The 17,648-nt window shown below is 40.0% G+C and overlaps 2 protein-coding genes across 2 annotated transcripts; one reads left to right on the forward strand and one right to left on the reverse strand.

Annotated features, from left to right (window-relative positions):
* The first annotated feature begins 229 nt into the window (after window positions 1-229).
* marchf2 (membrane-associated ring finger (C3HC4) 2) lies at window positions 230-8,871 on the forward strand. Its single transcript, XM_015036092.1, has 5 exons — window positions 230-914; window positions 4,138-4,461; window positions 4,563-4,758; window positions 5,276-5,485; window positions 5,591-8,871. Exons 2-5 carry the CDS (start codon window positions 4,280-4,282, stop codon window positions 5,744-5,746), a joined length of 744 nt encoding a protein of 247 aa, XP_014891578.1. The 5' UTR covers window positions 230-914; window positions 4,138-4,279; the 3' UTR covers window positions 5,747-8,871.
* A 1,868-nt stretch (window positions 8,872-10,739) lies between these two features.
* LOC106949674 (ras-related protein Rab-11B) lies at window positions 10,740-15,991 on the reverse strand. The gene is made up of 5 exons (XM_015036094.1): window positions 15,821-15,991; window positions 13,416-13,611; window positions 12,956-13,149; window positions 12,780-12,860; window positions 10,740-11,430 (listed from the first exon to the last, which is right to left on the reverse strand). Exons 1-5 carry the CDS (start codon window positions 15,858-15,860, stop codon window positions 11,285-11,287), a joined length of 657 nt encoding a protein of 218 aa, XP_014891580.1. The 5' UTR covers window positions 15,861-15,991; the 3' UTR covers window positions 10,740-11,284.
* Between the last annotated feature and the right edge of the window lie 1,657 nt (window positions 15,992-17,648).

Consider the following 17,648-nt stretch of genomic DNA (forward strand, 5'->3'; position numbering starts at 1 on the left):
TAGAGCTGGATTAGGTAATGAAAAGCCATGAAGAGTTCTTGTAATAGCTTCCCACATGTAGGGAGCACTACAAATGTGGAGAAAGGCACTCTGTCTGTCTAACATCCTATCTGGTTGTGGTAAGCTAACACTTGACATCAGACTGAGCACCCTTTATCCACATCATGATTTTTCATCAGCAGAACAACCCTAAACATGGAGCATATGAGTTAAGAGTCAAAGTCTATATCTAAAATTCATTCAAGAATCAGTGTCTAACATACAGACTCCTTACGGAGTTTCATCTTTCTTAAAGAGAATAGACAACATTTTCAGGTCTTGAAAACCAGGTACTGTTTTCCCTCCACTTCAAAGTCTGACAAAACCCTGTAAAAAAAAAACCACAAATGTATTAAACTATTCATGAGAATCATATTTCCAAATGGTCCTCATATGTCATAGTAGTCATAAAGAGCCTTCCTTTGTCCTGATGGCTCTAAATGTTTACATGGGCGCAGTTAATTGTTTTGACAGTTTGAGCCCATGTCCCTGTTTATTCCCTCTGATGAGCATGTGTCCGGACCCCTCCCTCCGACACCCCGCTGTCATCCACCATCACTCCTCTGGGCAGTGCACGCCTTCCCTGCCGGCAGATCCAGACTGTAGAAGGCGATGAAGATGATGATGATCCTCGGGGGCAGTATTTAAAGCCCCAGGAAAGCGGAAGCCTGGTCTGGGCCGAGTTATCAGCTGACAGGAGGGAGACAGGGAGGTGCTGTGGTTGGCTAGCGCAGCTCAGACAGCTCTAGCTGAGCTGCTGCACCCTTGTTTTGTAGTTCCTTCCGTCCTACAGTGAAAATGGAGTGAGGAGACAAAGCGAGGTTAAAGGGGCGCTGATGAAAGCTGCCCTGAAAAGTCACTGAACACCGAAGAAGGTGAGTAGCTGTTAGCTTCTAAGTCTTACAGCCTCTAACGGGGTGGTTAGCAGCCGCTCACTGACAGCTAGCTAACACAGCTCAGCTATTTAACACGTTTGTTTTTAACCAGAAAACATAAAGAAGCTGTTAATGTTGCGTAATATTTCAGCTATTAGCAGGAATTTTCTTTATGAGCCATTGCCTGCCTGCTTATGTATGCTTTCGGTATCATAACGCCGCTACTGAGCTCCAGACAATAGCCTGTGTCAAAGCCCCAACATCTGTCTGCATCTGTAACACAAGCCGCTGAAAGCCAGAGCAGAAAGAAAATATACCCACCTTACCATTTACGCTCACTACTCTTTTTGTTTTCGACCAGTGTACCTCATTGTCTTTAAATCCACGCGTTTATCTTAACTAAAACTAGAAGTGTCTGGTTTAATCCCAGTGTTTACACGCGGCCCGAGTCGAAACGGACAGTAAATAATTAGGTTTAGCTGTTGTTTCTGTTTTGGAGAGGGGTGGGGGTGGGGGAGGGTTACCTCTTTGTTGATCTGGGTCAAGGATTGTGACACTGTCCTAATCGTGGCCCCATGTTTTCAGTCTACACGAGCAACGGCACAAAGTAAGGCATCAACTTATTTGCTCAATAATTCAGGAAGGAAGTTGAATTTTGGGCCCTGAAGCTTAAACCAAATGTTTTAACCCTACATGTATCTCTGTAGATTCAGGAGACTTTTGTCTGGTCCGTAGTGGAGATGCTGTTGCATTAATATATGTTGGCATAGATCTCAGGTTTATTGGAGAACTTCATTTTTTTTTTTTTTTCAGTATACCACTTGTTTTAGTCTGAGTAGATTTCCTTAAAAATTATTTATTTCCCCTCTATTCAAAAATAGTGAGACATACACGTCCAGGCTGAAATTGATCAGTAAGTACATATTCCTGTTAGTCATGTTCATTTGTAATTGATATGCAAGACACCCCAATTTGCTTGCTAAGACGTAAATGTGGTCCTGTGTGGGTTATCTGGAAACAGGCAGCTGGTTATCAGTGGGCCACACATCTCAGTCATGGCTGCTGACATCAATTTGGTCTTTAGAAAAGATTAACTGCTTTGGGAAAAAAAAAAAAAAGAAAACCCCTGGTCTGTTTCCAAAATACCAGCTTTCTCATAGATGATGCAAAGCAATTCTTAAGAAGAATGTGTCCACTGACGTGGCAGGAAATGCATTCATGGTTTCCCACATGTGGACTGGGAATATTGAGTAAAAATATCCCGGTTTTACATCATTTACTCAAAAAAAAAACCGGTTTAGTACAAATATATAGCATGATCAAACACAAAGTGTTTGTTTTGATAATAAAGTAATGCAAGCACAGATTTTTATGTTTGGTAAAATGCCATTTACTTGGATTTTAATTCAGATTTGTTTGCACAAAAAATGGAACTGAAAACAGCCCAGTGGATGTTTTCATGTGGTTATTCATCAGAACATCATCCCTCTTTGACATTCTGCTTTCTTTTATAAACGAAAGGATAATCAGCTTATTTAAGAGTTGTCTGTTAAATGTGCAATTATGAAAAAATGAATGTATTGAGTGTTATATGTAATCCTATGGAGACGAGAGGAAAAAGACTGAAACTGTCAAAAATAAATGAATTGTTTGATGTTCATGTACTAAACAAGCATTGGGGTTTTTTTTTCTTCCTTTCTTTTCCAGTAAATAAATGAACAGTTTTTTTTTTTTTTGTAAACAGAGTAAAGCCGGGGTAACGTTTTTGTGCCAGATCTCTAGCTGCTCACTAATGAATTTTGTTTTTATTTACAACGTGCAGCAGCACATTATTCTACTGAATGCTTATAATTCATTTCTTTATATAAAAAAGAAATGAATAGAGTCTCCTCATTTGTGCAATAACAACCCCTAAAACCATGTAGGTACATCGAAAAAAAAACTGAATATCATGAAAAGATTCCTGATAATTTGTCACTCATTTCAGAAATGAGTAATGCCAGGCCTTCTACGTTAGTCACACATAGTGACATATTTTAAGCCTTTATTTCTTGTAATTTTGATGATCATGACCTAAATTTATTATGTTTCATAACATTTTCAAAATGTATCCCTCCCCTCTCTTGTCCACTTGGATTCCTGGTTTAGTTGTTTATTTGACTTGATTGGTTAGTTTGGGTTGACTTGAGCTACTTTAGTTTGGTTCACTTAATTTAATACTTGCTCAGAGTTGTGATTGTGATATGACGTATATTTAGTTCAAATTCAGAGTTTTGACCCGTCCACAACCAAAGAAGCTGATCTGAATGCTGTGTATAAATGCATATTCATAAAAAGTTCGGTGGAAGGAAAGGTGTAAAAGGAGCAAAATCCATTCAGGGATTCAATGCTCAGATGAATTTTACACACAGACCACAAACGTCCCATTCGTCAAGCCACTTCTGAACCACACAGAAAGTCAGAAGTGTCTTACCTGAGCTGAGGAGAAAAATCTTCACTACTGCTCGGTGGTTCAGTTTTCAGAGGAAAGTCAAGTTTGCATTTCATTTGGAAATCAAGACCCAAATGAAAGAGGAAGAGTGGCGAGGCGTAGACTCCGCGTTTCTTGAAGTCCAGTGTGAGGTTTCCACAGTCGGTGGCGAGTTGTGGTCAATGCAGTGTTGGCCAACTGCGTTTCTATCAAGTCCACAGTCGACACAGCCGCCTGCCAGGAAATTCTAGAGAACATCATGCTTCCTTCTGCTTTGTTGAGACGCCGACTTCATTTTCCAGCTCGGCATTTCGCCACTTATGCAGTAATTCATGCGAAAAGAGGCCCAACCAAAATATTGAGTTCATGGAAATGAACACCCTTATGAGAATCCTGACATTTCTGTTAAAAAAAACCCCCAACTTATTATTATGTAATCTCTAATTTTCTGACACACTGAATATTGAGTTTTCACTGTCTGTGAGCCATAAATGTTAAAAGTACAAGAAATAAAGCTGTAAAATATTTCACTCTTCTATATTGTAAATTAGTTTCAGTTTCTGCAGCAAGTGGTAAATATTTTTTCAGTGACATTCAAGTTTTTTGAGATGTATAAATCTGGTGCATTTGAGAAAATAATGCATTACTGTCTTTCTTTTTTCTGATTAGTTTAGCTCCTTTTTAAATGTGTCTTCCACTGAGAAAGACCAGGACTTTTTTTCAAACTGAATTTATTTTTCTGCTTCTCTGTAGAGTCATTGTTCTCTGGTGGAAAGCAGCAGGCGTTCGCGCTCATTGTTATTCCCCCGTGCTCGGACCATCCGGCGCCTACAACCCTCAACGCCATCGCTTCTGCCTGTACGGCCGGCGTCTGGACGTGGCGGACGAGGCTGCCATGACGACAGGCGGGTGCTGCCACCTGCCCGGCTCCCTGTGCGACTGTGCCGGCGCGGCGGGCATGTGGAAGATTGTCGAGGAGGCGGGCGGCGAGGGGTGCCAGGCCCTCTACGTCACTCAGGTCACGGCGCTGGACGGGCGGCTGCTGTCCTCCGTGCTCAAACCCATGAGCATACAAAGGTGAGACCCGGACATGTCACGCATTCTCAAAACGGCGACAAACGGTTTCCTCCGGACGCAGGAGGAGTTGTGTTTGAACGAATGTTGTCCGTTTGCATCAGCGACGGTCCCATCTGCCGCATTTGCCACGAGGGGGGCAGCAGCGAGGGTCTCCTGTCCCCGTGCGACTGCACGGGCACGCTGGGCACGGTGCACAAGAGCTGCCTGGAGAAGTGGCTGTCGTCGTCCAACACCAGCTACTGCGAGCTCTGTCACACAGAGTTCAGCATCGAGAGGCGACCCAAGCCGCTCACAGAGGTAACCGTCGCCAACGCCGTCTGCATCCGTCTTCTCTCTCTCGTTTCATTCGTTGGCCTTACAAAAGTTTTATTCCTCTCACTTTTTTCCCCCTATGTTTTTGTCATACTTTAGCTGAAATAAGTGTGAAAAATGTAGCGCGCATTTTGAATTCTGCTCCACTTTTTTGTTGTCATTTTATTCTCGGGTTCTTTGAAGTAACGTCTCTACATACTTGAAATTTCCCCGTTTTTTTTCTCTCTGCTTGACTGTAGAGTATTTGTAAACGTCAATTTTTAAATATAAATGTTTTGTATTGTTCACTCATGTCTTACATTTTCCTTATTTCTACAATTGCATGTCACTTTTTGTCGAGTCACACGTCCTGATAAAATACAATAAGTTTGTGGTTGTTTAGGTGATGAGAAAAATCTCCGTAGGGGTGTGAACACGTCTGCGCGGGACTTTATGCTTGAAGATCTGCAATCTCACTCTTCTTCCACTCTCATTTTTGACCTTTCACCTCCCGGCTCCACAGTGGCTGCAGGACCCCGGCCCTCGTAACGAGAAGCGGACGCTGTTCTGCGACATGGTGTGCTTCCTCTTCATCACGCCGCTGGCGGCAATCTCCGGCTGGCTGTGCCTGAGGGGGGCTCAGGACCACCTTCACATGGGCAGCTGGCTGCAGGCCGTGGGCCTCATCGCGCTCACCATCGCCCTCTTCACCATCTACGTCCTCTGGACCCTGGTGAGCATGACTCCCGGCGCAGCCCAGCTGCAAAAAAACAAAACAAACAAAAATAAAAAACCTCGTCCCTTTTGCTGATGTCTCTTCCGCGTTTCCGTCCTCCAGGTCTCTTTCCGCTACCACTGTCAGCTCTACTCCGAGTGGAGAAGAACAAATCAGAAAGTGCGTCTTCTCATTCCCGAAGCCAAGGAGTCCAGCTCTTCCCAGCATTCCTTGCTCTCTAACAAACTGAAGAAGTCTGCCAGTCAGAGTATAGTATGAGAGCAGATGGAGACGTGTGGGAAGCTTGCATCACGTTTGTTGGCTGGACTTCAAAGAAGCACTTCTGGGCTCTTTTTTTTTAAATTTGTTTTACTTTATATTGCTTTCTTCCTTGTTTGCATATTTTTTTCCACTCCATCTGACAAATGCGTTCTGCAGGAACGCATTTAAAAATCGAGTCCTTCTGGGGTTTTTTAATCACTGGATGTTTGATAAAGTTTATGCAAAAAAACAAAACAGAAAGAAGACTGGGAGATGGCATGTGATGTTCAGAAGCGTACATGTTTTCTGACTCATCGTGATGGATGTGAGGATGATGATGATGAGCGGTTCTGCTAACCATAAATGGATTTCCATAATCGTCCCCCACAGTTTGGCAACCTCTCTTACCCTGAAGTGTTGCACATTCAGGCATAAACCCCAAATTAACCCTCGATTGTGAACAAAAATCTGAAAAATGTAGTTCACATTTGTGATACCCTTACATATGAAAGTGTAACCAGCTGCCATGAAAAGACACCCAGTTTGTAAGTGTGTGTCGTCTTACCAGTATTTAAAGGAAACCTTTTTGCAAGGCTCTGCAGGACGATTTCTCAGTGTGACGAAAACGGTAACTGCACCCTAAGCGGGGTGTTTTGTGTTGACGTGCGTTAGCCTGCCTCTCTGTCGTTTGCAACTCACTGCCGCACGAGTGTGCTCTCATATTACTGTGACCGAAGCAGGTTGGGGGGGAAAAAACCCTCCCATTTTTGATTTATATTTCACAACCCAGAGTTTGAGTTAACGCGCGACTCAGATTTTTCACTGCAGCAGTTTTGTTTTTTTATTTGTTTGTTTTTTTTAACTTCCGGTCTAGTAAGGGACGACTATGTAACATTGTGCAATAACAACACTGTGGAAATTGAGGCTTTTACTGTAAGCAAAGATACTAAGATGCACAGTTATGCATTGCATGCTAACCTCACAATTAGTGATTTTAGGATTTTTTTTTATTTTTCTGTTGGTGTATTTTTAAATTCATGTTCGACTGCGTTTCCTGTTTTCCAGCTGAAGCCGGCTTTGCCAGCAAGGTTTTTGTATCATCAGCACTGAATATGTCGGTGTTTATTTGGAGAGACAGAAACTAAAACAGCTTTTAAAAGAACATTTTATATACACACACACACATATATATATAATTTAGTTTTTTTTGTTTTTTTTAACCCACAGTAGTATTGCAGAAGCATATTCTAGGGTTTGAGTTCAACGTTGCTGTAGGAATCAGTTTTGGGATGGTCAGTCTAGTGGTTGGTGGTGTGGACGCCTACCTTGGTGCAGTATTCTCCGAATGTGAGCTTCCTAGAGCAGGAGTGTCAAACTCTGTTCCGTTTTGGGTCATATCAAAAATCTGGATGTTCTTAAAGGGCAGGTTGTGCCAGAATGCATTGATAAAACCCACTAAACTGTTAAAATATTAACAAATGGATGTCTCTCCAGGATTTTGATTGTTTTTTTGGGGCTTTTTTGTAATCAAAATCACACATTTTGTGATGCTAATTTAGAAACATTTGTAAGGAATTCTTATGATATTTGAGTTGATGTGTGATGTTAAATGTAACTTTTTCTTACTTGACATCGGCTGTGGCAGCAGTCACTTAAACTCAATGTTTTTGAGCAATTTTGAGAAAAAATTGCAGTAAAATCAGAAACGACGTGCGGATCTGTTGATTCTTAGGTGAATTTTGAGGATTTGTGAAAAACTGGAGGGATTTATTGATGTGATTTGCCACATAAAAAGCTACGGCGGGCCAGATTTGGCCTCGAGTTTGACACATCTGCTCTAGAGGGATCATATAAATGCCGGCGCAGGCGGAGCTGCGAATTGGAGTGAAAAGCGGCAACGGGTTCAGTTTAATACGTCAGCTATAAACTTAGCTAGATATTACAATATTTTGTGGTTTTCCTTTAATAATGATTTATATATATATATATATATATATATATATATAAACTCATCCGTCTTTTTTGACAGTATGTCCATCACCTGTTTCTCAAAGCTTCACAAACACAATGCCTTAAGAATAAAGCATTCCTGTTGTGATATAGGCTGATGCATCCACTGCTGGTATTCTACAGCTAATTTAATTTAAACATTTCTTATATTTATTGAAGCACCCATGAAACCAAAAATGTGTCCAAACAGTAAAAAAAATAAAAATCTCAACCACGCTGTCAGTTTTTAAACATCAAGTAAAGTTTATGCCATAAATCAGTTTTTATCCAGATATCTTTCCTACACCTAGATCAGACGACCTTGTTTGCTGTTATCACATAAGTGATCGTGCATGTTTACATTGTAGATGGATCTATTTTTCCAAGCGCAGTGTAGTTGCAGTTTCAGGAGGGAAAGCTTGGTTTTAAACACTAAGTTTACAGTAACTGGGCGGATGAAACTCTTTGATCTTGTGCCACAAACTGCTTCTGTTTGAGATTTTGTACAAGAGAAAAGTGTGTTAAGGGTATTTGATTATTATTTTTTACATATATATTCCAATAATGTTTACACTAGCTTCTACCAGAAAAAAATATTTGATCACTGGTTATTTTTTATTAAAAATGCATTTAATCTCCTCGCTGAGACTTCACTGGGTCGGGGCTGTGATTTCCTGCTCATCGTAAACACCAGCGGCTGCCAGTCTGTTGAGCAACAAAGAAATGGACAGACTTTTTCTTGTATTAAGTGCGTTGAAAATTATGCAAAACTGCCCCCATTTTGGCTACGGCGTTGCCATAGAGATGTAAAAATCATCACCCGCTCCCCTAAAGCGTCTCTCTCTGCGCTGTGGTCAATCTGTGTATTCAACCCATAAAATGTCACCCAAGAGATTGTAAATAATGTAAATGTCACTTGTTTTTCTAACACTTCTGTCCTGTTTGTTTGTTTTTTGCTTCTTTTTTTTTAAAGAGACAGGGTTGTTTGTACTCCATAGGTTGAGTTGCAGTTCTTTGTAATATTTACGGTGTTTTCTGATACATTACAGGATGTCTTTTTTTTTTTTTCTTTTTTTTTTAAATCCTGGTACCTTCAATCAGCCAAGAATTGTTTGCTAAAATGTAATAATAAATTCTGCGTGGGTATTAATCTAGGAAGTGTCGCCGGTTGTGTTGTTGTGCTTCTAGCAAAAGCGTCTTCTGGTTTTAATAACCCAGTAGCTCCGTAAGCTTGTTTACATCTCATCCTTTAACTCTGGCACAGAGAGGTGAGGGGAGGGAGGGGGGTCGTCTGCTCGCTAATCCTGATGGAAAACAAACCGCTAATCTCAGGTTTTACTATAAAATCAGTCACAGCTTCTCATTCTGTCCTCTGCTTAAGCTCCTTAGTTGGAGTTCAAAGTATCAGATTTGCTGCTGTTGTTGAAGGCAGGAAGTACAAAACAAAATCAAACGAGGGGAGAAAAAAAAAACACACATTTCTGTATCCTCGGCCTTTTCAGGCTACTTTGATACATTGTTCCCCAAATCCTCAAATATTTACTCTGATTTTGACCCATTGCTTGAAAAGGTCAATTTTTAAATGAAAAAAAGTTAAACTTCTGACTTGATATGTGAGCAAAATTTCTAATCTATAAAAATTGCTTTTAACCATTTAGCTTTTATCACTTTAAAAACACAGACTTCACACAGAGCTTCTTCATTTCATTTACTGGTGCTTGTTGTGTTTTAAATGTTCCTCTTGAGTGATATATTGACCGTTTGGGTTTCTGCTTGTGACCCACAAAAGAAAATCTCCTCAAAAATGTTGGATAAAACACAAAGTGTTCATCTTTTAATAACCAGGTTTTCTGCTTTCCTGTTAATCTCCACAAAACCACGTCTATCCGTCGTCTTTTGCACCCAAATCTGCTTTTAATTACCTTATTAAAACCTGGCCAGATACATCAAGTGTTTTCAAAACAGTGATCTAAATCATGTTTTTACTGCTTTAAAAAAAAAAAATCTAAATCTTTTTCAATCTTCTTTAAACGAGCCCAAAAATAAATGAGTCAAATGTTTCTTTTAATTTAAAACATGCGAGACCCTTTTGAAGTTTTGGATCTGCGATGATCTACACATTCTTTTCCCACAAAAATATTTGACTGTTCAAGTTTGCATAAAGAAAAATATTCTCAATAAACTTATTTTATCTTTAAAAATAAAAATGTTTTTTGGCCTGCAATGAGTTAATCATTTTGGGCCATATCTTGCAAAAAGTTTAAGTGCGTTTGAAGGTTTGAAGCTGTGCCGTAGTCTTCCGTTTTTAGCTGATGGATCCAGCTGAACTGTGAGAGATATTTTATAATCTAACACTGGTTTAAACTTGTCCAAAACTCTGCTGCGTTCCTTTCTTTCAAAACATTTTCCAACAATCCAACACATTCAAAGAACAACCGGATTTTATGCAGAGGAACATGTGGAAAATTTTTTCTTAGTGTAGTTTTCTATAGCCTTTTGCGAGGTACTTAGTTCAGACTTTTATGACACGTTTTACTTACCCAGCAAGACAGAGACCTCCAAATTGTTTTTCCTCTTTTCATTTCTGACTTAACTTCTGAAAACAGCTCTTTGTTTACTCCGCAGAAAAGCGTTTCAACTGCTTATAAAAACACCAGGAAGATGATTCACAAGCTGCTCTCGACACCAAACTAACCTGGGATTAGTTTTATGTTTTGCATTAAACATATTCGGATACATCAAGTCTGTCCAGGCCATTTTGTCTCCCTCAGAGCGAAAACTGCAATAAAACATGCACTGTTCCTTTAAAAAATGCCATAAAACACTACAGTCTTAATGGAAAAAAGATTGAGATTTTGACCAAATGCTATTATTCCAGTGTTTTTTACCATCATTCACTGTTCAACAATAAAATACCAACCTCTCATTTTAAGGTTGGCCTGCTCTATAACGTATGCATAATTTCCATTAAAGCAGAAAATGTTTTTTTCAGAAAGGACACACAACATCCAAAAAAAAAAAGTGCTTCAGTCAAGAGTTTTATTGTAAATTTACACAGTTCTTCACCTGAAAGTAAGACAATGACAAACGAAGCCAACTTTTCTTTAATAAATACTTAATGAGAATATTGTTTTGGCATGATGACAGATGGAAGTAAGAAGCACACCGTCAAATACATAATACTGCTTCGTCAGGCTGGAGTAACTCTTATTTAGTTCGTTTTTGCACAGCACCACCTAGTGGCGACCGCTGAAATGTATTTCCTAACCTCGCTGCGCCTGGAGGCAGCGGCTTCGTTCCTTCACTGACTCCATGATCGATGCATGGACATGAAAGGCTTCTGAAATAAATCCCTCATGGCGGGAGAGAAGAGCAACAAGTGATTTTGAAAGTACTTCTACAAAATAAAAGGAAACAGATTCAGAAAAAGTGCCAAAAAAAAAAAAATAAGAAAATGGAACGAGGTAAAGGAAAAGGAGCTGGCTTTTGTGGGAAATAAAAGTGCACTGGTGGCGTGATGAAGAGGAGGAGGAAGAGGTGCAGGGGTGAGTGTCTTCAGGCTGAGCGTCACAGGCTTTGACAGCACTGCAGTTTGTTGCCCTTCTGCCCGTCGGTCGTCGGCGGGACACTTATGTCTACTACGTTGTTGCCCGGAGACTCGTCGTGCGCAGATCTGTCGGCTATCTGCTTCTGTGACACGATGCGGTAAATTTCTGGAGACGGGAAATTAGAAAAGAAAAACATTTTTTTTTTAAGTTAAAGTAATGCTCATCTATGGGAAGGGAAAGGCCATCAGAGTCGGAGTACATTTCAGTAATTTCTCAGCGCTTTCCTTAGTTGTGAAAATATTTTAGGGCTGCAACTAAAGATTATTTTAGCTAGCAAATATTTTGACAAGAAAAAAAATTACATTCTGTAGATTTTTCTTTTAAGCTTTTGCTAAACAATATTAGAAATATATTAAAGTATGGATATAAATAGTTCAAATAATCATTCAATTTACTTTTTAAATGAGCAAATAAACATTTTATTGACCAATATGAAACAACAGCATTCCTTTAGTGAACACTTCATCTGTCGATGCGTCTGCAGCTAAAAAAAAACACTTTTTAACATCAACATGTGAAAGGCTCAACTCTTTCTGCTTGATTTAACATCAATGCAGTTTGTGGCTGATCTGGTTTAATCGATTAATAATTGGACAGCTGCTCAAAAGCAATGGTTCAAATGTTTCTGAAAGCAAATTATTCTGCTGTCCTGGTTAAAAACTGAAACTTGACAAGTTCTAATAACACAATTACAGACAAAAAAGCTTTTTTTTTTTTTTTTTAATCCAAAATGCAAAATGTATATTTTTTCCAGGTTTGGTTTAATTAATGCTCTGAATATATTGTTTTTTCATTGTTTTTTTTTCTTCAGAAAATGGCCTCTCTTTGAGTTTGTATACTCCAGTTAATGATTAATCAATTGCTAAATTAGTTGGAGATTATTTCAATAAACGATTCATTACAAATAATCCGATTCTTTGTTTCAGTCAGGGCAAAAACACTGGCACTTTTGTTGTGAACTACACTTTAAGGTAATAAAGTCATCTTTTTACCAAGTGAATATGCAGAGGATTATTCCGTATTATTATCAGGAAGCTTTACCTCCAGCACATTCGCATCTGACTTATCAAACCATATTCTGCATTTCTATCTACCCATCCTTTTTTTTTCTTTCTTGGTTATCTTCACTGCAGCAGAACCTGATCACCCACTGTAAGCATCTCATGCATTATTAATCACAAAAATAGACCTGGGAGGGGAAAGCGCTTGGGAAGTAGATGAGAAAAATACTTCAACTGAGTTTTCTCCACAGCAAAGTTTGGTACAGCCCATTGTTAAACCTGCTTATCTCTGCATTTTTAAAACGCGTCGCCTTGCTGAGTCCGACTGAATGAGTAAAACCTCCTTATCGCAACATTTATACTTTGTCATACTCAAATATATCGGATTCTGTATTCCCTTCATTTTCTCTCAACCCTTCTGGAGACAAATCTGCAGAGTCTCGCTTCTCCCACCTGTTAGAATGTTCTTGAACGCCTCTTCTACGTTTGTTGAGTCCAGCGCCGACGTCTCGATGAACGACAGGGTGTTCTTTTCTGACGTAGGGAGAGAGAAAAAGGGGGGACATTTTTTAAATATCTCCGCACGGCTCGGTCGTGCTCGTTCCGCCGCGGCCCCCGCCGTCGTTTACCCGCGAAGGCTCGAGCCTCGTCGGTGGGCACGGCCCTGAGGTGGCGCAGGTCGCTCTTGTTCCCCACCAGCATGATGACGATGTTGTTGTCGGCGTGGTCCCTCAGCTCCTTCAGCCAGCGCTCCACGTTCTCGTACGTCAGGTGCTTGGCGATGTCGTAGACCAGCAGCGCTCCGACCGCGCCCCGGTAGTACCTGGCGAGGGCAACAAAGGAAGATTGAACGAGGGAGGGAAAAAAAACAAAAAAACACGACAAATAAAATGTTCATCTGAAATATTTTACATGTAGGCTTGTACTTTGACTGTAACATGAAATAATCTGCAAAACGACAGTTACAGGAGGACGAAGATTTCATTTGCGTGAGGAATAAACACCAACTGCTGAGCTACAATCATTAACCAGAAAGCATATTTCTAAATAAGCAACTGCTTTCAAAAGACTAATACAACACAAACTCACGCTGAGGTGATTGCTCTGTAGCGCTCCTGTCCCGCTGTGTCCCAGATCTGAGCCTTTATCGTCTTTCCGTCCACCTGGATGCTGCGGGTGGCGAACTCCACCCCGATGGTGCTCTTGCTCTCCAGGTTGAACTCGTTCCGGGTGAAACGGGACAGCAGGTTGCTCTTCCCCACGCCCGAATCTCCGATAAGGACGACTGGAAACGAAACACAAAGGGAGGTGAGGACATTTTAGAACTTATATTGTAGCGATAAATATCTGCAACTAATTTCCTTTAACTCGCTTTTAAAGGGAGTTTTTTTTTTTTTTTTCAGTTGTATGGAGCGTACCCCTTTCTCATATGTTGCTGCGTACTGCTGGTCAGCTGGCTGAAAAATGGTCACTACATATTTCCATTTCTTACAAGGAAGATAAACACCAACTTCCTTTGACGTCTGACTAACCGGCCAATTCTGACTTTTTTATTTTATGGACCGCAACACATAAAAGTGAAGAAAGGCTGCTGCGAGCTCTTTTATAGAGGAAATTGTTTTAAATCAAAAAATAAAGGAATTACAAAAGCATTTGTTATAATTCATACTTTTTATTTATCTTAAAGAGAAAAATGTGCATCAAAACGTGCTGTTGTTGATGATTCAAAATGAAGAAAGTTCTTTGTTCTGATTTTGATTTAATTCGGAGGTTTTTCTTTTACATCCAATCCTCAACAAATGTCATCTCAGAGTACTTTATCCAGGTTATCAAACAATGCAATCAATTTAGTTCATTACTCCAATTTGTAAAAAAAAAAAGATCTCTGGCAAAATTGATTGGTTCGTTTCCATATCGGTTTGTAATTGTAATATCCTCAGTGTTCCTCAATAGATTTGGATGACAAAAAGGTTGATTGTTTTATATCCAACTACTGCTAACTTGATCAGTTTTCTATATTTTTACTTTAATGTATAGATATGTAGTTGAAAAACTATAATATTACAACTTTAATAATCAACGTCTCCTATTATATTAACATTGTTTATACAATATGGAGGAGCGGCCAAAGCAAAGGAGCTGGATCAGCTGTGCTTGTCGACACCTGATGATGTTATTCGGGACAGGTTACCGTCAGATATTGTCGCTGCTGTACAGATATTGAGCTGTTGGCATGTCATGACAGTCATAAGACAGCAGGTGTCATAAATCAACAGTGTCTTCAGTCAGAGGCTTTGTCAATGTCAGATTCAGTAAAACACTGACTGCTACTGGAGAGCCTTGCAAGCTACAGTTTCTCTTAAAAAAAATAAAACTTATTAGACAATGCTAATTGTTTTCACTTTTTGTGGTAATGCAACGAAACTTTTACTCAAGGTGAAGGCCTAACACCGCCTCATACCTGGACTGGAAACACACAGTGGAAAGTGCCGGAAAGCTCTGCTTTCCCTATGCAGAGGGATTGTTATCAGACTCTGGCCTGTTGGGAATCAGGCAGGAAGGAGCTGCCAAAGGCCTGCGCTCCGAGAAATCTGACTCAACGCTTTCTCAAGACTTCTGTTCCTGTGTCATCCTGACGAGTCATCAGTATCCTGAAGCCAGAGTCCAAACGGCTGCAGCAGACTGGGGCCCCATATTAATAATGCATTGACAGGGTGAAAGGCAAGCTTCACTGTGAAACCCTTCATTTGAGTTTTATAATAAACAAAGATGTGGATATGCAGCATATACTGTACATGTTTTCAAGAAACTAGACTTCCAGAAAGAAAAAATAGGTCTAGTGACACAGATTTAGTGATGAGATCCAGCTTTGTTTGGTGAAGAAAGGAGCTTGTAGTCATCAGACTGAGAGAAGTGACAGATTGGAAAGTACCTGTGATCAGAGGTAATTAGAAACCTGACAGAAAAAAAACAACAATGGAGTTTCCTCTTTCTTCCTTTGACAGGGAGTGAGTTTCCTCCCTCAGGGATCAAGTATCCAACAAAGCAACTCTTAAAAAGCAAATAAAAACCTAGGTTTTAGAAGATATAGCAGCAAAAATAAGCCATGCGAGCCTCTGAATAAGATTTTACTGCGTGATTGGAACCACAGTCTGGTTTTGACAGATGATAAAGTTTTAAATACAGCAAGTGTGTTGTAGTCCTATTCTCCTGACCACTAGCCTCCAGGACTCCTCACCGAAAACAAAAAGCTCTGGTTTCTCTAAAACGTGTTGAAAACAAAGAGTCAGACCTGAACACAAAAACGAGCACTGCCACACCTAAAGTAACTGTTAATAAGGGATGTATTAAACAGGGGAAGTGAGTCAACGGGCAACGAAAACAGCTCGGCTAGCTACCGTTAGCTGATGTTTACCAGCGACGATAACGCAGCTAGCATGCTAGTTTTGAGAATAGCCTTTAAAATGACGCTAACCTCCGTCTGTTTCACTCACCTTTGAACAAGAAGTCATACTCGTCGTCTCTGTTCCCCATTTTGATGTTCAGTTAGCTCTAGGAGCGAGCGGTGATGAGAGAAAATAGTTCCCTGCACTAACCAGGGTGGTGGTGCGCCGAGATGACAGGAGGAGACAATGCGCATATTGCGTAAGAGGAGCAGAAACGCTGCGTGACGTACCGCTACGCAGCTTCTGCAGGTGGAGAAAATACGCAAAAAAAATTCCCAGTCGACCTGGTCCTTTTATAAATAACATACAGGGTTTTAGAAGCAAAGCTTACACGACGCTGTCATTTCTGGAAACGCATATCCTCCTGAGAAACAGGGAATTTTTTCGGCATTAGCCTGAGAGCTATTTATGTGAAGAGTTAATTACATTTCTTAAAATTATACCTTGGAGAGCAAATTATTGCAGTGTTGACAACACCAATTACTTCCCTAAAAATGTGGGAGATTTTTACACAGAACCGACAAGGAGTCAGACGTTGGAGCAGTCAAGGGTGGATTGAGGTTAATCATCAACTAACCCCCATGATATCTATTGTAAGAATCTAAATTATATAGTACATAACTTACTTAGAGAAAGCTCCAATCCATTTTGAGCAATGCAAAGTGCATGCTGTTTCATGCATGGATGCATTTTCATGCATTTTTAAATGCATTTCACTAAATAACTTTGAAATATGCCTTCTTTTCTTCATACTTTAGCCCCACATGACATGACAGAAGAATAAATGCAAGAAAGCCTGAACAGAAAACACTTCAAAAAACAAATATAGATAGAACACAAACTCTATGTATTACTTATTTCTCAGGAGCAGGTCTAGAGCAGTTTTATGAATCCTTATTCCATCTATCCATCCATCCATCCATCCATCCATCCATCCATCCATCCATCCATCCATCCATCCATCCATCCATCCATCCATCCATCCATCCATCCATCCATCCATCCATCCATCCATCCATCCATCCGTATTGCTAAAACCAGGTTGTATGAGAAACCAAGAGGAATTTAATTTAGGGACTCTTGCCCATTGCAATTATTGTCGTCTCAGGAGAGACAGAGAAGATAATAAAAATAAAAAGAGTTTTTCTTTTTATTATTATTTTCAAGCAACCAGTGGAATTAGTTGATTAGCTGAGCTGCTTATACCTCGGGGCTCCCAAGGATTTACACAAACCTAAAGCATAAAAATAAACTATCAATGTGCTCAGTGAATGGGGTAGAAAGTGCCAAATACATAGTCTCAATTACCGAACTAATAAAACTGATTTTGCTGCTGTTGGAAATCATTTATTCGGTGGTGCTTTATACCTCAGCTGAGCTCTGCTGTAATTTGAATGCTTAAAAATGCCACCTTCCTTTTTAGCTGTAAGGCTGATCTAAATAAAGCTTAAAGAACATAGAGGATGAGAAATGAAGCAGGGCCCCTGAGAGCAGCACACTGCTGCAAATTAAACTCTAATTCGGTGTAGCTGCACGTCCCACAGTGAGAAAATGAGAAATATAACACGTGCAGCTGCAGATAAACCTCACCGGCAGTGAGTCATTAGGTGGATCCAAACTAATTACTGCCCTAAGAGTGAGTAGCAAACTGGACTTTGGACAAAACGTGCTGTCATTATTCATCCAGCACAGCAGCTTTGTTGAGTGCAATCCATTACTGTTTATTTTTGTACATTGATATGAAAGGCTTTTGTGCAGCATATCAGCCTGGACAATGATTGTTTTCACTGAGTGATAGTCATGTGTTTATGTTTGGTCAACTAAATCACAGCAACGATAACTAAAACCTTCACATAGTTTTTGAAATAAGGACATT

The sequence above is a fragment of the Poecilia latipinna genome, unplaced genomic scaffold (genome assembly GCF_001443285.1).
Source record: "Poecilia latipinna isolate Pla-1442-1.1 unplaced genomic scaffold, P_latipinna-1.0 Scaffold357, whole genome shotgun sequence".
Lineage (NCBI taxonomy): Eukaryota > Metazoa > Chordata > Actinopteri > Cyprinodontiformes > Poeciliidae > Poecilia > Poecilia latipinna.